This window comes from Rhinatrema bivittatum, chromosome 4, assembly GCF_901001135.1.
Source record: "Rhinatrema bivittatum chromosome 4, aRhiBiv1.1, whole genome shotgun sequence".
In the NCBI taxonomy this organism is placed as follows: Eukaryota; Metazoa; Chordata; class Amphibia; order Gymnophiona; family Rhinatrematidae; genus Rhinatrema; species Rhinatrema bivittatum.
In genome coordinates this window covers 160,864,201-160,881,681 of record NC_042618.1, presented here as the reverse complement: position 1 = coordinate 160,881,681, position 17,481 = coordinate 160,864,201, and the positions used below count along the sequence as shown (strand labels likewise).

Below are 17,481 nucleotides of genomic sequence, written 5' to 3'. Positions count from 1 at the left end.
AGTCTTTCCTCATAGGGGAGCTGTTCCATCCCCTTTATCATTTTGGTCACCCTGCTCTGTACCTTCTCCATCGCAACTATATCTTTTTTGAGATGTGGCGACCAGAATTGTACACAATATTCAAGGTGCGGTCTCAGCATAGAGCGATACAGAGGTATTATGACATTTTACGTTTTATTAACCATTCCCTTTCTAATAATTCCCAACATTCTATTTGCTTTTTTGACTGCCGCAGCACACTGAACTATTTCAATGTGTTATCCACCATGACGCATAGATCTCTTTCTTGGGTGGTAGCTCCTAATATGGAACCTAACATTGTGTAACTATAGCATGGGTTATTTTCCCTATATGCATCACCTTGCACTTGTCCACATTAAATTTCATCAGCCCTTTGGATGCCCAATTTTCCAGTCTCACAAGGTCTTCCTGCAATTTATCACAATCCGCTTGTGATTTAATTACTCTGAATAATTTTGTATCAACCGCAAATGTGATTACCTCACTCGTCGTATTTCTTTCCAGATCATTTACAAATATATTGAAAAGCATGGGTCCCAGTACAGATCCCTGAGGCACTCCACTGCCCACTCCCTTCCACTGAGAAAATTGTCCATTTAATCCTACTCTCTGTTTCTTGTCTTTTAGCCAGTTTGCAGTCCATGAAAGGACATCACCACCTATCCCAATACTTTACTTTTCCTAGAAGCCTCTCATGAGATAATGTCTTTCTGAGGATGAGACAAGAATATAAAGTCCTCTGTTATTTATACTAACTCGCTTCATATTTTCCACAATCAGAAAAAAAAAAAAGTAATTTCACACCTAGATAATGCATGGAATTCTTGTGTCATAGCAATCGCCTGGACTGGTATAATTCTAAAGGGCTTTTTGGATCTGAAATGAATCCAAATTGATTGCAGGACTCTACTTTTTAATTTGTGGAAGGATGTTGCTGCCAGCGTTACTACGTCTGTATTAACTATGCAAATAGAAACCACATTGAGACTTTGTTCCAGGGCATCAGTAAAATGAAGAAACCTGGTGTTATCTTCCTACTGATTACATTTTTCAAAACTGCATTCTTCTGCTTTATCATTTTTTTTCACCTCACAAACATGTTGAAATCAAATGAATGCTGTCCAGTGACCCTGCAGGAAATGATTTCTTCAGAAAGAAGATGAAATAATTTGATTTTATTTACATCGTTCTCAAGAAATCCTGCCTTTTTGTTTGTAGGGCGCTATTTTGTTTAATTTGTGCTAACCTCTAGAGCCTCTTGTTGCTCAAGTGTGAGATTTTGTACCAATATGATTCTGCACTAATATCATCAAAGTTTACCAAGATCTTAAACATGTTGGACCTGATATTCAAAGTGTGTTCAGCGCTCTTTAGCTGGATAAGAGGGACTTATGTGGCTAAGTAGCGGCCGCTGAATATGCGCCTGCGTTCACTGGCTGCCGCTTAGCTGTATAAGTCTTTTAAATGGTTGAAAGTTACATGCATAAAAAGGCGAGTAGTGGGAGGATCAGGGGTGGAGCGAGTTAGCAATATAACTTATACAGCTAACTACCGATATTCGGAGGTAGCTGCATAAGTAAACATGTAAGTTTAGACAACCCACAGAGCAGGTCTAACTTAGCCAGGTAGACTTATCCGGCTCAATGTGTATATATACACAATTTCAGCAAGCTTCGCCATGCCACTGAATATACATCATAACTTAGCCGGATAATTTCTAACTGGCTAACCCCTGGATTCATGAAAATGCTATAAATGTAACGGAAATAGCACCCATGATAAAAAAAAATGGGCATGGTTAGGCAAATTGTTGAGGTACTGCATCGCATAGATAAATATCACAACGCACGGAACATTATCGCATCGCACATTATTTGTTTTTAACGCATGCGGTTTATTATTGCAGGTTGTAACGCACACCCGCATGTGACATGATTATATATATATATATATATATACCACTGCAAGAGGATACACTTTCAACTCGGGATGGGTTTGGGGGGTGCTTTTACATACACAGTCAGAGGAATTAACTGCATATTAGATATGACTGATGATTTTCTATCATTTGAATCAATGAAAGGTACCAACAAGAGGAGTTGTACAATGCAGTAGAGACCTTTTTGTTGTGTGTGTGTGTGTGTGTGTGTGTGTATATGTATATATATATAGTTTCCAAAATGTCAGACAGTATTATATTTATACAAAATCCTCCCATACTATTAATATACCATCTATATATGAGGATAAATTTTCTTTTCCCAAAAATATTTTATTCAAATTCAACTGCACATCCACATATTTAAAATCACATCACATTGTATCCCAAATATAAAATATCAAAAGAGGCTCTTACACCTCACTTTTCCCCACAAATGTTCATATCTTCCCATCCCACTGTATCTTCAAAGGTAACCACCTTCCTTTTCTTTTCAACAGCCACAGCTGTATCTCAGATTCTCACTGGTAAACACCCCACATTCTCTTGGTCTTCATAAATGAACCCCAACACAGAGGCCTCAATGTTTCACCATCTGCTTGGCTTCGTCAGGGGGAAGCTAAATTCACTTGTAGATTATCTTAAAATTCTTCACAGATACAAATTACTCACTACTACGTTTTGATCTGTACTTTCAAATAGTAGATCTCAAATCCTTCTTTCATCAGGTTTTCACCATAATCATTGCACCACTGCTGGCTGCTACCGATTCCAGTTCAAACTTTATATATATAGCATATCACATAGACTCTACACAGAGGCTCTCCCCCCCCCCCCCCCCCATGCGATAGTCCATTACTTATCGCATTCTGCGCTACCAGACCCTCATTTCCATTGCCTCCTCCCCAACTCCTTCCACTTGCATACTAAATGTAAAATTTGCGTTGCGATATTTATAGCACATGTTAGGTCCTTATTGCGTGCATTAGGGCCCTTACACATTTTGATGAATGACCCGGTAAGTTACTTACATGGCCAGCTTTGAATGTCTACCCCATTATATTTAGTATATGGTAAGGGATGTATTCAGATATTCTGGGGTTGGCAACTACAGTCCTGGAGTGCTGCAAATGGATCTGCTATTCAGCATATCCACAATTTGCATGAGATATATTTGCATACAATGGAAGTAGTGCATGTAGTATACCTCATGCATATTCAGTGTGGATATCCTGAAAACCAGTCCTGTTTGTGACATTCCAGCTCTGGAGTTGCCTACCTCTCAGATATGCCATAGAGTGACGCCAGCTTCTGTATATATGAAGAGTGAAGGTGGAAGGAGGAGACTGGCATTTGAAACCATGGATAAGTGTCACTTTTTGCATTTCAGTACACTTCTGCAGTATAATTCAGAACCTCAGAAAAACACGCCTTGAAAAACTGCAGATAAATCAATTTTAGGAATGCTGGCTTTTAGATATCGAGTTGTATGGTTCAGTCAAATATTTCATGTGATATATCACTCTGTCAATTTTACTGCTAGAGCATGATCAGCAACACACATTCACGTTTTGTATTTTATGCTTTTTCTTTCAATGTTCCTTAAGTGATCATCATGAACAAATGACCTGTCATAAAAGAAACACATATTTCTGATCTTCATATAGACACTGCTGCAGCCTTCGCTTTGAGCAATTTGAGCATGACCATCAGTTGAAGCCTCTGTAGTCAGGTGGTATTGAGCCTCAGATAGCAAGATTTAAGCCATTTTGCATTGCTTTCAATTAATGTGTCAGGGATGCTAAAGCAAAACTCCTTCCAATGATCTGAAGATTTGCAGCAAATTTTTCTTATCCAGCATTCCTGTCAGTAGATCTTTTATTTTTAAAGCAGGACATACTATAGAACACTACTTTTCTTGGCATATTATACACAGAGACCAATTCAGTTCCTTTAGTTGACTTGTACTGCCTGCCTCGTGCAAATTTGAACTTCTTCACAGTCGTCATAATTGTTTCACTGGCATCCCAGAGCAGAGTTGCATTAATATCACTGAAAAAGGCAAAGAATGCAGGCACTTAAAACAAGATATGTACAAAGTGTCTATTGCAGACGAAAACAGGACCGAGCAGGAGTACAACAAAATAGAGTTGCTAGACTCCCTGGAAAATGCTTAATTAATTCCAAAGATATGAGGCAAAAAGACAAAAAAGTCACAGTAATCTCTTGTTTCACTGAGAAATGAAACAGAGATGAAAATGCATTCTGTGTACTGTGCAAACAGAAATGTGACTTCTGAAGTTATGGTTCAGGGAGCTATAACTTCAGAATGGATTGACGTATGAGGCTGTTGTGAAACTTGTATGAAAGGAAATTTTCATTACAAAACAATTTCGAAATAGCTCAACCGACATATCCTTACCGTGGATAGCTGTAGGGCTCAAAAAAACCTGAATAGTTACTTTGCAGGTAGCTGTATTGCAATCAGAGGCCATTTTGGATTTCCAGGCCAAAATGGAAGTGTCTCTATATCTACATTTCCTCAGTACCATATACCTATAATATGCAGAAACCCACCCTTCTTTCAAAATGTGCAGGTTTCTTTGGGATTGTCTCTCAGCTAATATATAAATTCTGACTGCTGTGTCGATACTGCCCACTGAGAGTTGGTAGAGCAACGGACATATATGAATTTCAGGTACTGCTATATTAACAAGCAAAACACTCAAACAGTAATAAATAGATTACTTTACTGTGAACTAGAAAATATGGTCTGAGCTACAAATGGCAGGAGAACACGAGTTCTAATGCAGTGGCCTGGCGTTCCTAGAGTAACAGCCACAGTAATGGCTGACACTGCCTTGAAAGAGAATTTGTGCAGTCAGGACTGTCTCATGAGGACATGAAGTTTGGCTGGCATGCTGTCTGTGAGGCAGAAATGATATCTATACTGTCTTCATTCTAGGGCCTATGAAGAAAGGAGATTTCTTTCTCGTTTGATCCAGAAGTTTCTTTCAGTGATAAAAGCGATCCCTCTTTCAGGTAGTATTTGCATTTTCTTCAGGTTTTTCTGAAGTACTTTTAGTGTAAGAATATTTGGAAAAATGGCAGTAAAGGAAGAGGAAGACAAATCCATTAATAGACACCTTCTTCCTCAGCAGGAAGCTTTCCTTTAACTGAGTGATGTGTGTTTGTTTTTGCAATTTGTTTTTCAGATCCATAACTCAAGATGCTCTAATTTTTGAATAGGGCAGAATACCGTACTATCTTGCACTGAGCCATTGCAATCCTTGGGCATTATGCAGTATGTGTTACTTGTGGGGAGTAGTTCTTATTTTGTAATAGTTTTACTGTGTGCATATCTGATTTAGATATATATTGGACATACAGTGGTTGAGCTTTTACACAATGAGAGGCATCCATATAACATAAAAGAGATTTATATGATTATGAGAGGTGAAGGCTGAGGACATTAAAAAAAATACTACCAAGAAAAATATCCTCCCCTACTCTACAGCTTGCAGTGCAATAGTCAAGCTTCCTTATCTCTAAGGGGAGCAACTGGGCAGACTGGGAGGGCCAAATGGTTCCTAATTGCTGCTGTTTATTGATTTATTGTAGGGGAGGGATTTGTTTTTTATTCGCAAGATACAGAAGAATTGTACTGATATTTTTTCTATGGACAAGCAGCAAAGCTAGTCCCACATCTGGAGATTCCATCATCAACAACATTGAGTATGAATGGTTCCCTAGCTACAGGAAGTGCACATGCTCTCTATTACTGAGAGGACCACTTTTTTTTTTTTCTTTTTCTTGGAGCAAGTAGGATGGGTCTCATGGTGCTAGTCACATCTGGTCTTTAGGCTCCCTCAAAACCACAAGTTTTTCTCAAAAGTTTTACTTTTCAGCCTTCACTGTGTTATTTCTAAAAGGGAGCTACTTTTATTTCCCTTTTTTCAATTTTTTTTTTAATTTTGTTGACACTCTCTCCTACTATGGCTGAGGCAAATACCATGGATTTCAGTGTCTTGATTGTAACAAAAAGATGTTGATTACAATCACAGGGAACGTTTGTATTGCCTAGGAATTTGCAGACTACCCATGTTCAGATCAGTAGGCTTGAATCCATCGACATCTAAATTGATGCCTTGTCCAAGCAGGCCTTTGGTATTGCATACGGCCTTCTCCATCATTATGGGATCAACTGTGAGGCAGGACAGGCTGTCATTTAAATACATCTGCTCTCCTCATTTTTCCATGCATAAGACAGGGTCAAATGAGGAAGTGAGAGCTTTCGACATTGAGTAGTGGGCTCAGATGTCAAGGCTTTGTACAGCATACTAGCCCAGAGAGATCTTCCAGTATGTAGGGGTCTGCCCCCCCCCCCACCACCACCAAAAGGAGCAGACGAGGAGCTCCTCATGAGGTCACTTTGATGCCAATGACAGGAATGCCATTCATGCCCTGTGTCAGGATTCATGTCATTGGCATCAGTACAATCTAACTTGCCTCTTAGTATGCCTATGCTTTCCCCTGTTACTTCAAGACCCCTGTCTCCCATAGTAGCTCCGGAGGATATTGTGTCATCAAAAGTGGGCAGCCATCTTTGGTTTACAAGAAGGATCTGAACAGGATGATTCAAGATCTCACTGCTGGGCATCTAGCTGCACTCCAGACAGTCTTGCTGCCTGTAGCCTCTTCTTCAGTGTAGTTAGGTACTATATTTCCATCTTTGTATGGTAACACTCAGTTTAGTAGATCATCATCTTGTGATCTGTAGACATTGACTTTCTCATTTGGTCCACCTTGGAAAGGGAGATATCTTCTTTGGCCACCCAAGCATGTCCAGGAAGTAGTTCCCCCTTCATCTCTTTCATGGTCAGGGTCAGAGTCTTACCACTCCTGGGCACTGGAGTATAACTCAGATGGAGTGATATTGAGCAAGGACAACTCACGGTCTGTCTGACCCTTGTCCATCAGAAGCATATCCCCATCGAAGGACTTCTCTGATTTTCATTAAGAAAATATCTTGAGCAATCTCCTTTGAGATGCATGAGGAAGCAAAGTCCTCATTCTAGGAATTCCGAAATACCCAAATGTTCCTAAAGAAGCAGTAGAAGTTCTGATTCATCAAAATCCATAGGTACCTGAAGATTAAGGTAAGCCAAACACCACTTAGCGCTCCTGTGAGTAGGGGGATGGATATAAAATACAGAGTGCAATCTGCTCCTGCATTTGGGATGACTCAACTGGTATATCAATGTGATGTGGTAGAGTTGACTCTCTTAAAAAGTCTTAAAAGAAAATAAAAAATCAAGATGTCATGCCTCAGTCCTGCCAGAGAAGGACTGACAGACCTTGGGTCTCTTTGCTTAGAAATTTTTCCAGAGCACCATGTTGACTGCCTGCATATCGGTGTATCTGCCCTTCCTGGTTCAATATATACACTGTATAATGGAGAATCTTCAAAGATTCTTGGCATCCCTACCAACAGATATACAAGATGAATTCTTCAAGTTCCTATCTGGGGAGGGGAAGGAGGATGAATTTGGTATGTATCTGGTAAAATCTGCTTATAACAGTTTTGATACTATAGCCAGATGATTATTATTGTCTGTTGGGGCCTGAAGAATGACATAGCTTAGGGCTTTGGGTCTCACAGGATGTGCATGAACATCTGGCCAATGCCCCTCCATACAGTAAACTGCCAGGTACTGGAGAGGTTGATGTTCATCTGCATACCTATCCCAGCTACCTTTGGTCAACTTCGAGGTGTTCACAAACCTTATTGGCTTGGGCTTCTGCCATGCCATGGGCCTTCTACAAACCAGGCAGGAGGCACATAACATAGCATCATCTCAGGCAGTAGATTTTTTTTTTCCTTTCTTTATTCCTATGGCTTTACTATATTTTCTCTTCCTGATGTTAATCCTCCCCCGTCTTATTCCTTACATTAAGTCCACTGAACACATTCTTCACCTCAGAAGCAATTGTTTCTGCACTGTCCACTGCTCTTGAGTTTCATTCCTCTCATTCAGCCATCTGTACTCTCCTAGAGAGCATCTCATCCTCATCACTGTCATTACACCTCTGCTTCTCTTCTCCTTATTCTACTGCTGCTGCTCATCTCAGCTAGGGATATAATCCTAGCCTTGTTCCCCCAAAGCCGTTCTCATTCCATCTGTGCATGTAAACCCCATCCTCCTCCTCCCTCCCTCTTGACTCCCTTTCTTGTGTACCCTGTAGAATATCCACCCTATTTCCAGCAAGCTTGTGTACATTCATGACCTCTGTCTCTTACATTCTTCATTTTCTTGCCTTGCCGAGACTTGGGTTTCCCTTTGTTATGGTTACAGTCCTCAGTCATGGAGATTCTTTTCTTCCATACACTGTGCTCGGTAGTAGGCAGACTACTCTCCCCCCCCCCTCCTGTACATTTCAATACCTTCTTCCACCTCAGTCCCACTTCTTTTCTTCCTTTGAGGCCTACTTCATCCAACTGATAACCTTCCTACCCCTCCAGGTAGCTGTTCTTAATCAACAACCCCCGTCTTGCCGAATTTGATTCCTGGCTTTCCTCCTTTGGCCATCTTTCCTTTTCCTCATTCTTGGGGACTTTAACTTCCAAGTTCCTTTTACTCCTATACTTCAAAGCTCTTTGCTTTAACTTCCTCATTTGGCCTCACACTCTGCTCTACTGCCCGTACATACCAGCACGTCAAAACTACTTTTACTACCTACAACAAGCAGTGCCCAGGACCCTCATCTTGAGTCAGGCCCAGGGTCCAGCCCCCTCCTCACTGAAGCAGCAGCAGCCTCTGATCCTCCTCCTTACTGCAGCAGCAGCATCTGACCCCCTCACCCCTTCCCACTGGCACAGCAGTAGCCGCTAACCTCCACTCTCCCTCATCACTGCAATAGCAGCAGCCTTTCTCCCACTCCCTCACTGCAGCAGCCTCTGATTTCCCCCCACCCCTTTCCCACATAGCAGAAGCCTCCAAACCTCCACACTTCCCCACAGGTACAACTTCTTAACCACCTTCCCATATAGCAGCAGCAGCCTCTGAACCTGCCTCTGAAGCCCCGCACCCAACGCATAGCAGCAGCAGCAGCCTTTCAACCACCACCCCACCCCAACAAAGCAGCCTGTCTCTCAACCCCCACTCCCCTCCCTCCCTTCAGAAGGCTTTCTTATTGTGGTTTGCCACAGGGAGAATGCAGGAGGCCGACTGAAGCACAGGTGGTCTTGGTGCACTAGAAAATTAATAATTGCTACTGCTGCCCCTTCCTTCATTGGCCATCTCTGCCTACTCCATCCCTCTCTTTCTGCTGCTCTTCAGTCGGGCCTTACTGAGACACCTTGGCATCATTGGCGTGCGCCAGCAGTCTCCCTTTTCCCCGGGAGAAATGTGAACTGGGATCCACAGGGGCCTCCCAATGGCCTGCAGGCCTTACCATGAAGAACACTGGGCTAGAGGGAGCCGCAGAGAGGTAGATAAAGGCTGGAGTGGGGTAATAAAGGCAAATTCAAAAATAAAACAAGGAAAATTGTTTTGTCTTGCCTCTTAAAATTTTTATTGGACTGGCATCAAGTTTTCTAAATGTTGCACTCCTCACACCTGGTATATTTGTTATGGTTAAACTTTGAAAGCTTAAGTTTAAGGGGGTAGCCCTTACGTTTTAGTGATTTTTATAGCAAACTAGCTGAATGCCTTTCTTTTTTTTTTAATACTTTATTTATTAATTTTCTGATAAATCACAATCATGATTTACACTAGAAACACAAAATTAAAATGGTTCAGCGTAGAAATTAACAACGAGTAAAGAAAATAAAAAATAATAATATTATAACAACCTAAACCATTAATCTCAATTCAATCTTGAGAGAAATGCGGTATAACACACAAATTTGGGAGATTATTCAAAACATATTACCATCAATATCAGGGCTATTTCAGAAACCTGCGTACCTTTATATTCTAATTAACATTGGACAAAGGAGATGAAGTAGCTATTTGACGTGTTTCTAGGAAATTCTTTGAATGCCTTTCTTTAACTATTTGAAGATTGTGTGTTTTGATTTGTAATTTATTTATTTATTACAAAGCACAGTACAAATGAATTAAAGGGAAAGAAAAGGATTTGGTTGTTTCAAATGTGAGCTGAAAACATGGCTCTTTAGAAAAGCTTACAATTTAACATAAAATACCAATACACTGAAAACCTCACCGTCAATGCAAGAGACAACGGTAGTGAAGTGAGCAATAAGTAATGATTGATATAAAGCATATAGGTAGTTGAATTAGAATCTGTACTTGCTGTAATGCCGGCTTTGAAAATGTACGAATATGAAGACTATAAATCTACTGTTATGTTGACCAAGAATATGTACAAACATGAATAAGAACATATACCTGCTGTGGTTTTGACCAAGATTATGAATGCTGGCTCAGAATGGGATTGTTAAACAAGAATATGAGCGATGGTTTTGTAAACCGTTGTGATCTTAACTCTGGAACGACAGGATATAAAATGCCTGTCTAAATAAATAGATAGATACGTGATCTTTAAGCTGTAGCCCAAGGCCTGCTCTAGCTGGCAGAATAGCAGGCTCCCATCTGCTCTAATCTTATTCACTTTTCTCCCCTTATTCTTATACCGAGGTTAAGCTGATTGCTGCTGAGGAGAATGCTGCGTACCAGGATTAGGGTTCATGTGAGGAAGTGTTGGCAAGCCTTTGAATTTTTTCCCTTTTGCATTCCATTCTCCTAGGTCCTGTCCCAATGGACCAAGTGCATTACTGTGAGCGGTTCATAGAGTTCATGATTGATCTCGAGGTAAGATCAGTTTGAAATAAAAGTATCGGTTGTGGCCAGCCAGAGACCAATATATGGAGGATGACGGTTGGCCCTGGAGGGAAGTACAGTTCAGGGGTGAGTCCTGTCCTGGGATAAGCACGGGGGAGGATCTATGAGGGAGTGGTATGGGACTGTAGAGCAGAGTAGTTGGTGTGAATGGGCAGAATAGATAGGCCGTACGATCTTTTTCTGCCATCACATTTCTATGTTTCTGTGTCCCCTCAGCACTAATAATACTGGGTTGCTGTCTTTTGAAAGACAGTTTTGGTGCTTGTCTCTTAAAAACTGTGCTGCTTCCTTGTGCTAATTGCGCATAGTTTCTTAGTGCCAGCCTTGCAGAGGAAAATCTAGCTGTACATGATGTAAAATGTACTGCAAATGGCAATCCAGTCAAGAAATGCTGGTTGAAATTTCTAACAGCAAATAATAAAAGAAACAACAAAAAGCATTAAAAATGCATGGCTTTGGGGCGCTGTTCGCCACGAGACGGGATGGCAGCATAAACTTGCGGCTCCCGCGAATCTCCACCCTTACCTCCTAATATAGCGGTTTTCTGACTGGACACTATTAAAATAACATTTCTGGCGGAGCTTACAGCTGACCTGATGACCACAAAGAAAAAAGGGGATCTGCAGAAGTTCTCCTTTACGAGAATGGCAACGGAAGCGAAGAAACACGGGCCTGATATAGCAGACTGTGCAGATGGCGACGGGGGAGGGGGCTCGGATGCTGAAGCGCCGATTCTCTCACCGCAAGCCTCTATGGACAGTGCTCCGTCTATTTCTGACCTGCCGACTAAATCGCAAATGCGGGATTGGTTTGTGGAACTCCGTGCCGACATGAGGCAGAATAAGGAGGAACTCCTTACCTCTTTTACCGAGCTCAGAGAAGATTTTCTGGCGCTGGGGCACAGGGTCGACGAGTTAGATATTCGAGTAGAAGGCCACGAGTCGGAGCTGAAATCCTTAACAACATACGCCAAAGATACCAACAGTGAGCTGGCCCTGATAGAAGAGAAACTCGAAGACATGGAAAATAGATCAAGACGCATGAATATTCGACTTCGGGGAGTGCCAGAAACAGCAGATTTCTCGGATAGCATGGCTACCGCCAAATCATTTTGCGCCTTCCTGCTTGGGCAGGACACAGCGGGGCCGTTGCCAGCAGCAGCACAGGCTAATCCAGATACCCTCTCGATCGAAAGAGCACATCGAGCCCTAGGCGCCCGTAGAGACAACAAGCCGCGGGACATTATCCTAAATTTCAACAGCTATGTGCAAAAAGAAAGCATAATGGCGGTCGCACGCAAAAAGAGGCAGTGGGGATGGAAAAATGCAGAGGTGTCTGTTTTTCAGGACTTAGCGGCAAGCACCCTCAAAAAGCGTTCTGAGTTAAGAAATGTTACAGCAGCACTGCGAAAAGCAGAAATTAGGTATAGATGGAACTTCCCTTTTTCCCTAACCTTTCAAAAGGAGGGCAAGACGTACCGCATGAAAACTGAGCTTGAGGCCAAAGAAATCTTTCGACAGGCGGGGCTGGAGCCTCCTCAGCTTCTACAGGGGGAGCCATCTTCGACACTCAGAACACCGGCGGTGACAAAATGGCAGAGAGTCGATCGCACGCGGAGGAGGGCAACATCAACATTCACAACACTGATGGACAATGCCTTGGAACACGGCTGATTTAGTTCGCCTGGACATATGAGCTGTTAAAGTCTTGCTTTGTTAGGTTTGCCGGTTCACTAGTTGCTACTGTTTAGAAAAATGTGAGGAAATTGGGTTTGTTAAAATGTTTGTCTGGTTACGATAACCCTAGAAGGGACATACCTTCTTCTAATTCTGTTCTAATGCTGTGGGGGTGGGGGTGGGGGGGTGGGAGGGAGGTTGGGCTATCTTGTATGTGGTGTTCCCCTGAGCAGGGATCCGTGAAGGAGAGTATGCGGATCAATAAGGCTGGGGTGGGTGTTTTGGGTGGGGGATTTGGGAGTATACATTGGTATAAGCGGGGAATGGTTAAATTAATAAGAGTACGCATCCAGTCGGTTGTAATATCGGGGCGCTATGGTATAGCTGGCACTGACCTGAATATGTTACAATGGTTTTTGCAGGAATTCTGTGAGATATGATTCGCATAGCTACATATAATGTTAAAGGATTGAACACTTATAGAAAAAGATATTTGCTCTTAAAAGATTTGAAAAGGAGTAAGATTGATGTGGTCCTGTTACAGGAAACACACCTTCGCAAGCGATATGAACATTTGCTGCATTTTAAGGAGTATGCACATGTATATTTAGCGGCCGCTGGAAAAGATCATAAATATACGGGGGTAGGAATTTTGATAACTACCACACTGCTATACGACACTGTGAGTCAGGTGATTGACACCCGGGGAAGATTTATATTTCTCAAAATTAAAATTGGCATGGATATTTATTCTATACTAACCACCTATGCGCCTAATCAGGACCAAGAGAGGTTTTACTCCCAGATTAGACGTCTATTGAAGGCACATGGGGAAGGGAACATCATCTGGGGTGGGGACTTTAATTTAACACTTAATGCAGCACTGGACAATTCGTACCAAAACCCTCAGCGGAAAAGTAGGCCGGGGACTCAAGCTAGACATATGGTGTGTCAAGTAATGAAAGAATGGTGTCTGGTAGACGCCTGGCGTCAGTACTATCCCACTTCTCGCGTGTATACATTTTATTCCAAACCCCACAACTCCTACTCCCGGATAGATTTGATTTTAGTCGATTCTTGCCTACTTAACAAGGTCAAGAATAGTGAGATCGAGTCGATTACATGGTCTGACCATGGCATGGTATGGGCAGATATTGACTGCCATAGGGGGTCGGTGGGAAACACTTTTTGGAGACTTAATGCTTCCATTCTTAAACAAAAATCTTTTGTTCAGCAGCTTGCTCACCATATTAATGAATACTATCAAAACAATATAGCTGCTGAAATTTCTGAAAGCTGTTTATGGGAGTGCTCCAAAGCAGTCATTAGAGGGTTTTGTATAGCTAAATCAGTAGCGGATAAACAGGCAAGGGAGCGCAGGAGGATTTCGTTATTGGAAGACATTGATAGACTTAGCAAACAGCATTCGCAAACTCAAACAGACAAGGTATATAAGTTACTCTCGGAGGCCAAGTTCCAATTAAATACCTTAGATGATGCCCGAATCGCTTACAATTTAGAAAGAGTTAAACAAAAGTACTATGAAGGAGGGGACAAGGCGGGCAAGCTACTTGCCCGTCAACTGAAATCTCAGGTAGCTAATAGCGTAATTACCAAAATAAAGGATACTTCAGGAGTAATTACTACAGATCCCACAAATATACGAAAGTGTTTTACGGATTTTTATGCCAAATTGTATAGGGCTAATAGTAGCATTCATGATTCAGATATACCGTCTTATTTGGATGCGGTACAAAATGTGGCGCTAACTCTGGAGCAGCAACAAGCTCTAGATCGGCCTATCAGCCTCATGGAAGTAACTTTAGCTATCAAGGACCTTAAGAATGGGAAATCGCCTGGGTTGGATGGATTCTCCGGAGAGTACTATAAGGCCCTACGGGCTAGTTTGGCATCCCACTTAGTGGATTTATTTAATCATATACGGGATGGGGGATCTTTTTATGCTCAAAGTAATACAGCGGGTATAACGGTGATTCCTAAACCTGGTAGAGACTTAACTGTGTGTGGCTCTTACAGACCGATTTCTTTAATTAATCAGGACTTGAAAATATTAGCCAGAATATTAGCCCTGCGGCTGAATCAGTATCTACCGGGTTTAGTACATTCAGACCAAGTAGGCTTTGTACCCCAACGAATGGCAGCCGACAATGTACGAAAGATTCTTGATTTGGTGTGGCGAGCCAAGAGGGATAATACGCCTATGGTGTTGCTCTCTATTGATGCCGAAAAGGCATTTGACATGGTACATTGGCCGTTCCTCTTTGCTTCACTCACTAGGATGAACTTTGGTCCCTGTTTCCTGCAATGGATTCGCCAACTTTATCATAATCCACAAGCCCGAGTTAAAGTAAATGGAGGATATGGGGATAGTTTTCCCATAAATCGAGGGACACGACAAGGCTGCCCTCTATCCCCACTTCTATTTGCCCTATTTCTTGAACCGTTTGCTACTAGAATCAGAAATTCTTCAGCCATACAGGGAATCTCTCTAGGCTCCTATAGTTTCAAACTGTCTCTATTTGCAGACGATATAATGTTTACCGTAGCAAATCCCAGTACTTCTCTAGTAGAAGTGGAAAAAGAATTAAAAATGTTTAGCAGTGTCTCGGGTTTCAAGGTAAACTTTGAGAAATCGGAGCTTTTAAATATTAATTTATCCGCTGCAGAAATTCACACCATCACTCAGCTATTCCCATTTCGATGGGCTAAATCGTCACTCAAATATCTGGGAATCCATATCAATGCACGTTTAAAAGATTTATTTCATCTTAATTACGTTACTCTGTCGAGGGCTATTGACAGGGATTTAGATAAGTGGCATCGAGGCTCCTTTTCCTGGTTGGGAAGGATTGCCATAATAAAAATGAACGTTCTACCCAGGTATCTATATCTGTTCACTACATTACCCATTCTGCTTCCTACCGCCTTTTTACGTAAGAGTCAAAAGAAAATTTTTGACTTTATATGGCGTCGTAGGCCTCCCCGGGTGGCAAGGAAAGTTCTTTACAAATCTAAACAACAAGGTGGATTGGGTGTTCCTGATTTGCAAACTTATTATGTTGCTGCGCAAATTAAGGCAGTGGTTGACATGGCTAGAGTGCGTACTCCCAAACAATGGGTCACTGCCGCTCAGTTAATGATTGGAGCAATGCCTGTGGGCGCTCTCCCCTGGCAACCAAGATCCACTTGGTATCACATAAATTGCATACCATGGTCTCTCAGGACCACTCTGGCGATTTGGCATAAGTGGAGGAGGAAAATTGTGGGCGATTATCACTATTATCATCAAACTTATCTGTATCGTAACAAAGCTTTTGCCATCGGATATCTCTCGAATAGCTTTAAATTATGGCTAAAAGCTGGTATTACCACCATTGGTAATGTGTTTCAAGGTGGTTCTGTGTTGACTTTCAGTCAATTAATGGATAAATATGAATTACCTTCCCATAGCTTTTTAGCCTATGCACAAGTTCGACACTTTGTTCAACTAAGCAGTAAGCAAAACATATTGAGAAACACCCGAACTATTTTTGAGAACTGGTGTTTGGCTGCGGATACTTTGACTAAATGTGTCTCCAAAATATATGGCTTCTTGAATAATCTTGATAGTTTGAATGATAGACACCTTATCCGGTGGGAAGTAGATTTGGGTCATTCCATTACTCCTAAAGAGTGGGAACAAATTTTTCTCAGAATTAGTAAGTGCTCCATTTCAACAAGAATACAAGAAAACAGTTATAAGTTATTATATCGTTGGCATTATGACCCAGTGAAATTACATAGGATGATACCAGCAATTTCACAATCATGTTGGAGAGGATGTGGAGAAGAGGGTTCATACTTTCACATCTGGTGGACATGTGTACCAATTTCTTGTTTCTGGCAATCTGTAAGTCAGTGGATAAATCAGATTTTTCACACTACAGTTACCCTATCTCCTCTCTCGGTGTTGCTCAATGCTCCGATAGATGGTCTTAACCAATGTCAACAGAAGCTAAGTATGTATATATTGATAGCAGCACGCTTTGTTATAGCACAGCACTGGAAGTCGAATATTATACCAACACTAACAGAGTTAAAAACTAAGTTGATGTTCCATAGGCGACTGGATTACCTCACAGCAGTACAGAATGGTAGGAAGGCTAGCTATTTTAAAGTGTGGCATCCTATTTTGTAACTCTCCTACACCTCCTCATACTTATTATGAGCTTCTGGAAGATTATCGCGGACCATTTTTGAGCGCTTGGGAGATATCAGTAATAGACTCAGGAGCATGTCTGCAGGTATCTAATTAGCATAAAGGTTGGGGGTTTTATGGGTGTTTATCCTTTTCAATAGCAGTTTTAGTAGTTGATTGTAGCTAATGCACAATAACAGACTCAGGGCAGTGCATTATGGATCCGACAGCCGGCGTACTGGACTCTGGACTATGGCCTGCAACGTCTTTAGTGAGGGAAAGGGCATAAGTGGTATACTCCGGGGGGAGGGTTAGAGTGGGTTGGGGAATGGGAGGTATATGACTACTGTTTGTAATCTGTTGGCATGGATTGTCTTATTCACGTTGTGATGTGTTTTGTTATCTTGTGTTTGCAACATTGCCATGATGTAATACTCTTTAGGAAACTACTAATAAAACTTAAATAACAAAAAAAAAAAAAAATGCATGGCTTTCAGATTAGTTTTGAGGTCATCCTTAACATGGTAACATAGTAGATGATGTAAAAAAAAAAAAAAATCAACAGTCCCATCAAGCCTGCCCAGTTATTTCTATTCACACTGCAAGTATATATCCTGGCTGCCAGCCAGAGAGCATGACCACTTGCAAGATATGTCTCCAGTCCTCCAGCTTGAGGGTTGTTCCTTATGGGAAAAGGGGAAAATGCCTACTGTACCTGAGTGTAATGCATCTTGAGCTATCCATGAAAAAGGCATGAGCTAAATCTAAACTGAATAAATA

General features: G+C 41.6%; 1 protein-coding gene across 2 annotated transcripts in view; it reads left to right on the top strand.

Moving 5' to 3' along the window:
* The window catches only part of AQR (aquarius intron-binding spliceosomal factor), a 276,039-nt gene that overhangs the window by 48,632 nt on the left and 209,926 nt on the right, over positions 1-17,481 (top strand). For both annotated transcript variants that reach the window (XM_029599025.1, XM_029599024.1), the window contains exons 9-10: positions 4,926-5,002; positions 10,733-10,797. In XM_029599025.1, the coding sequence (XP_029454885.1) occupies positions 4,926-5,002; positions 10,733-10,797 (142 nt within the window). The remainder of the gene's footprint in view (positions 1-4,925; positions 5,003-10,732; positions 10,798-17,481) is intronic.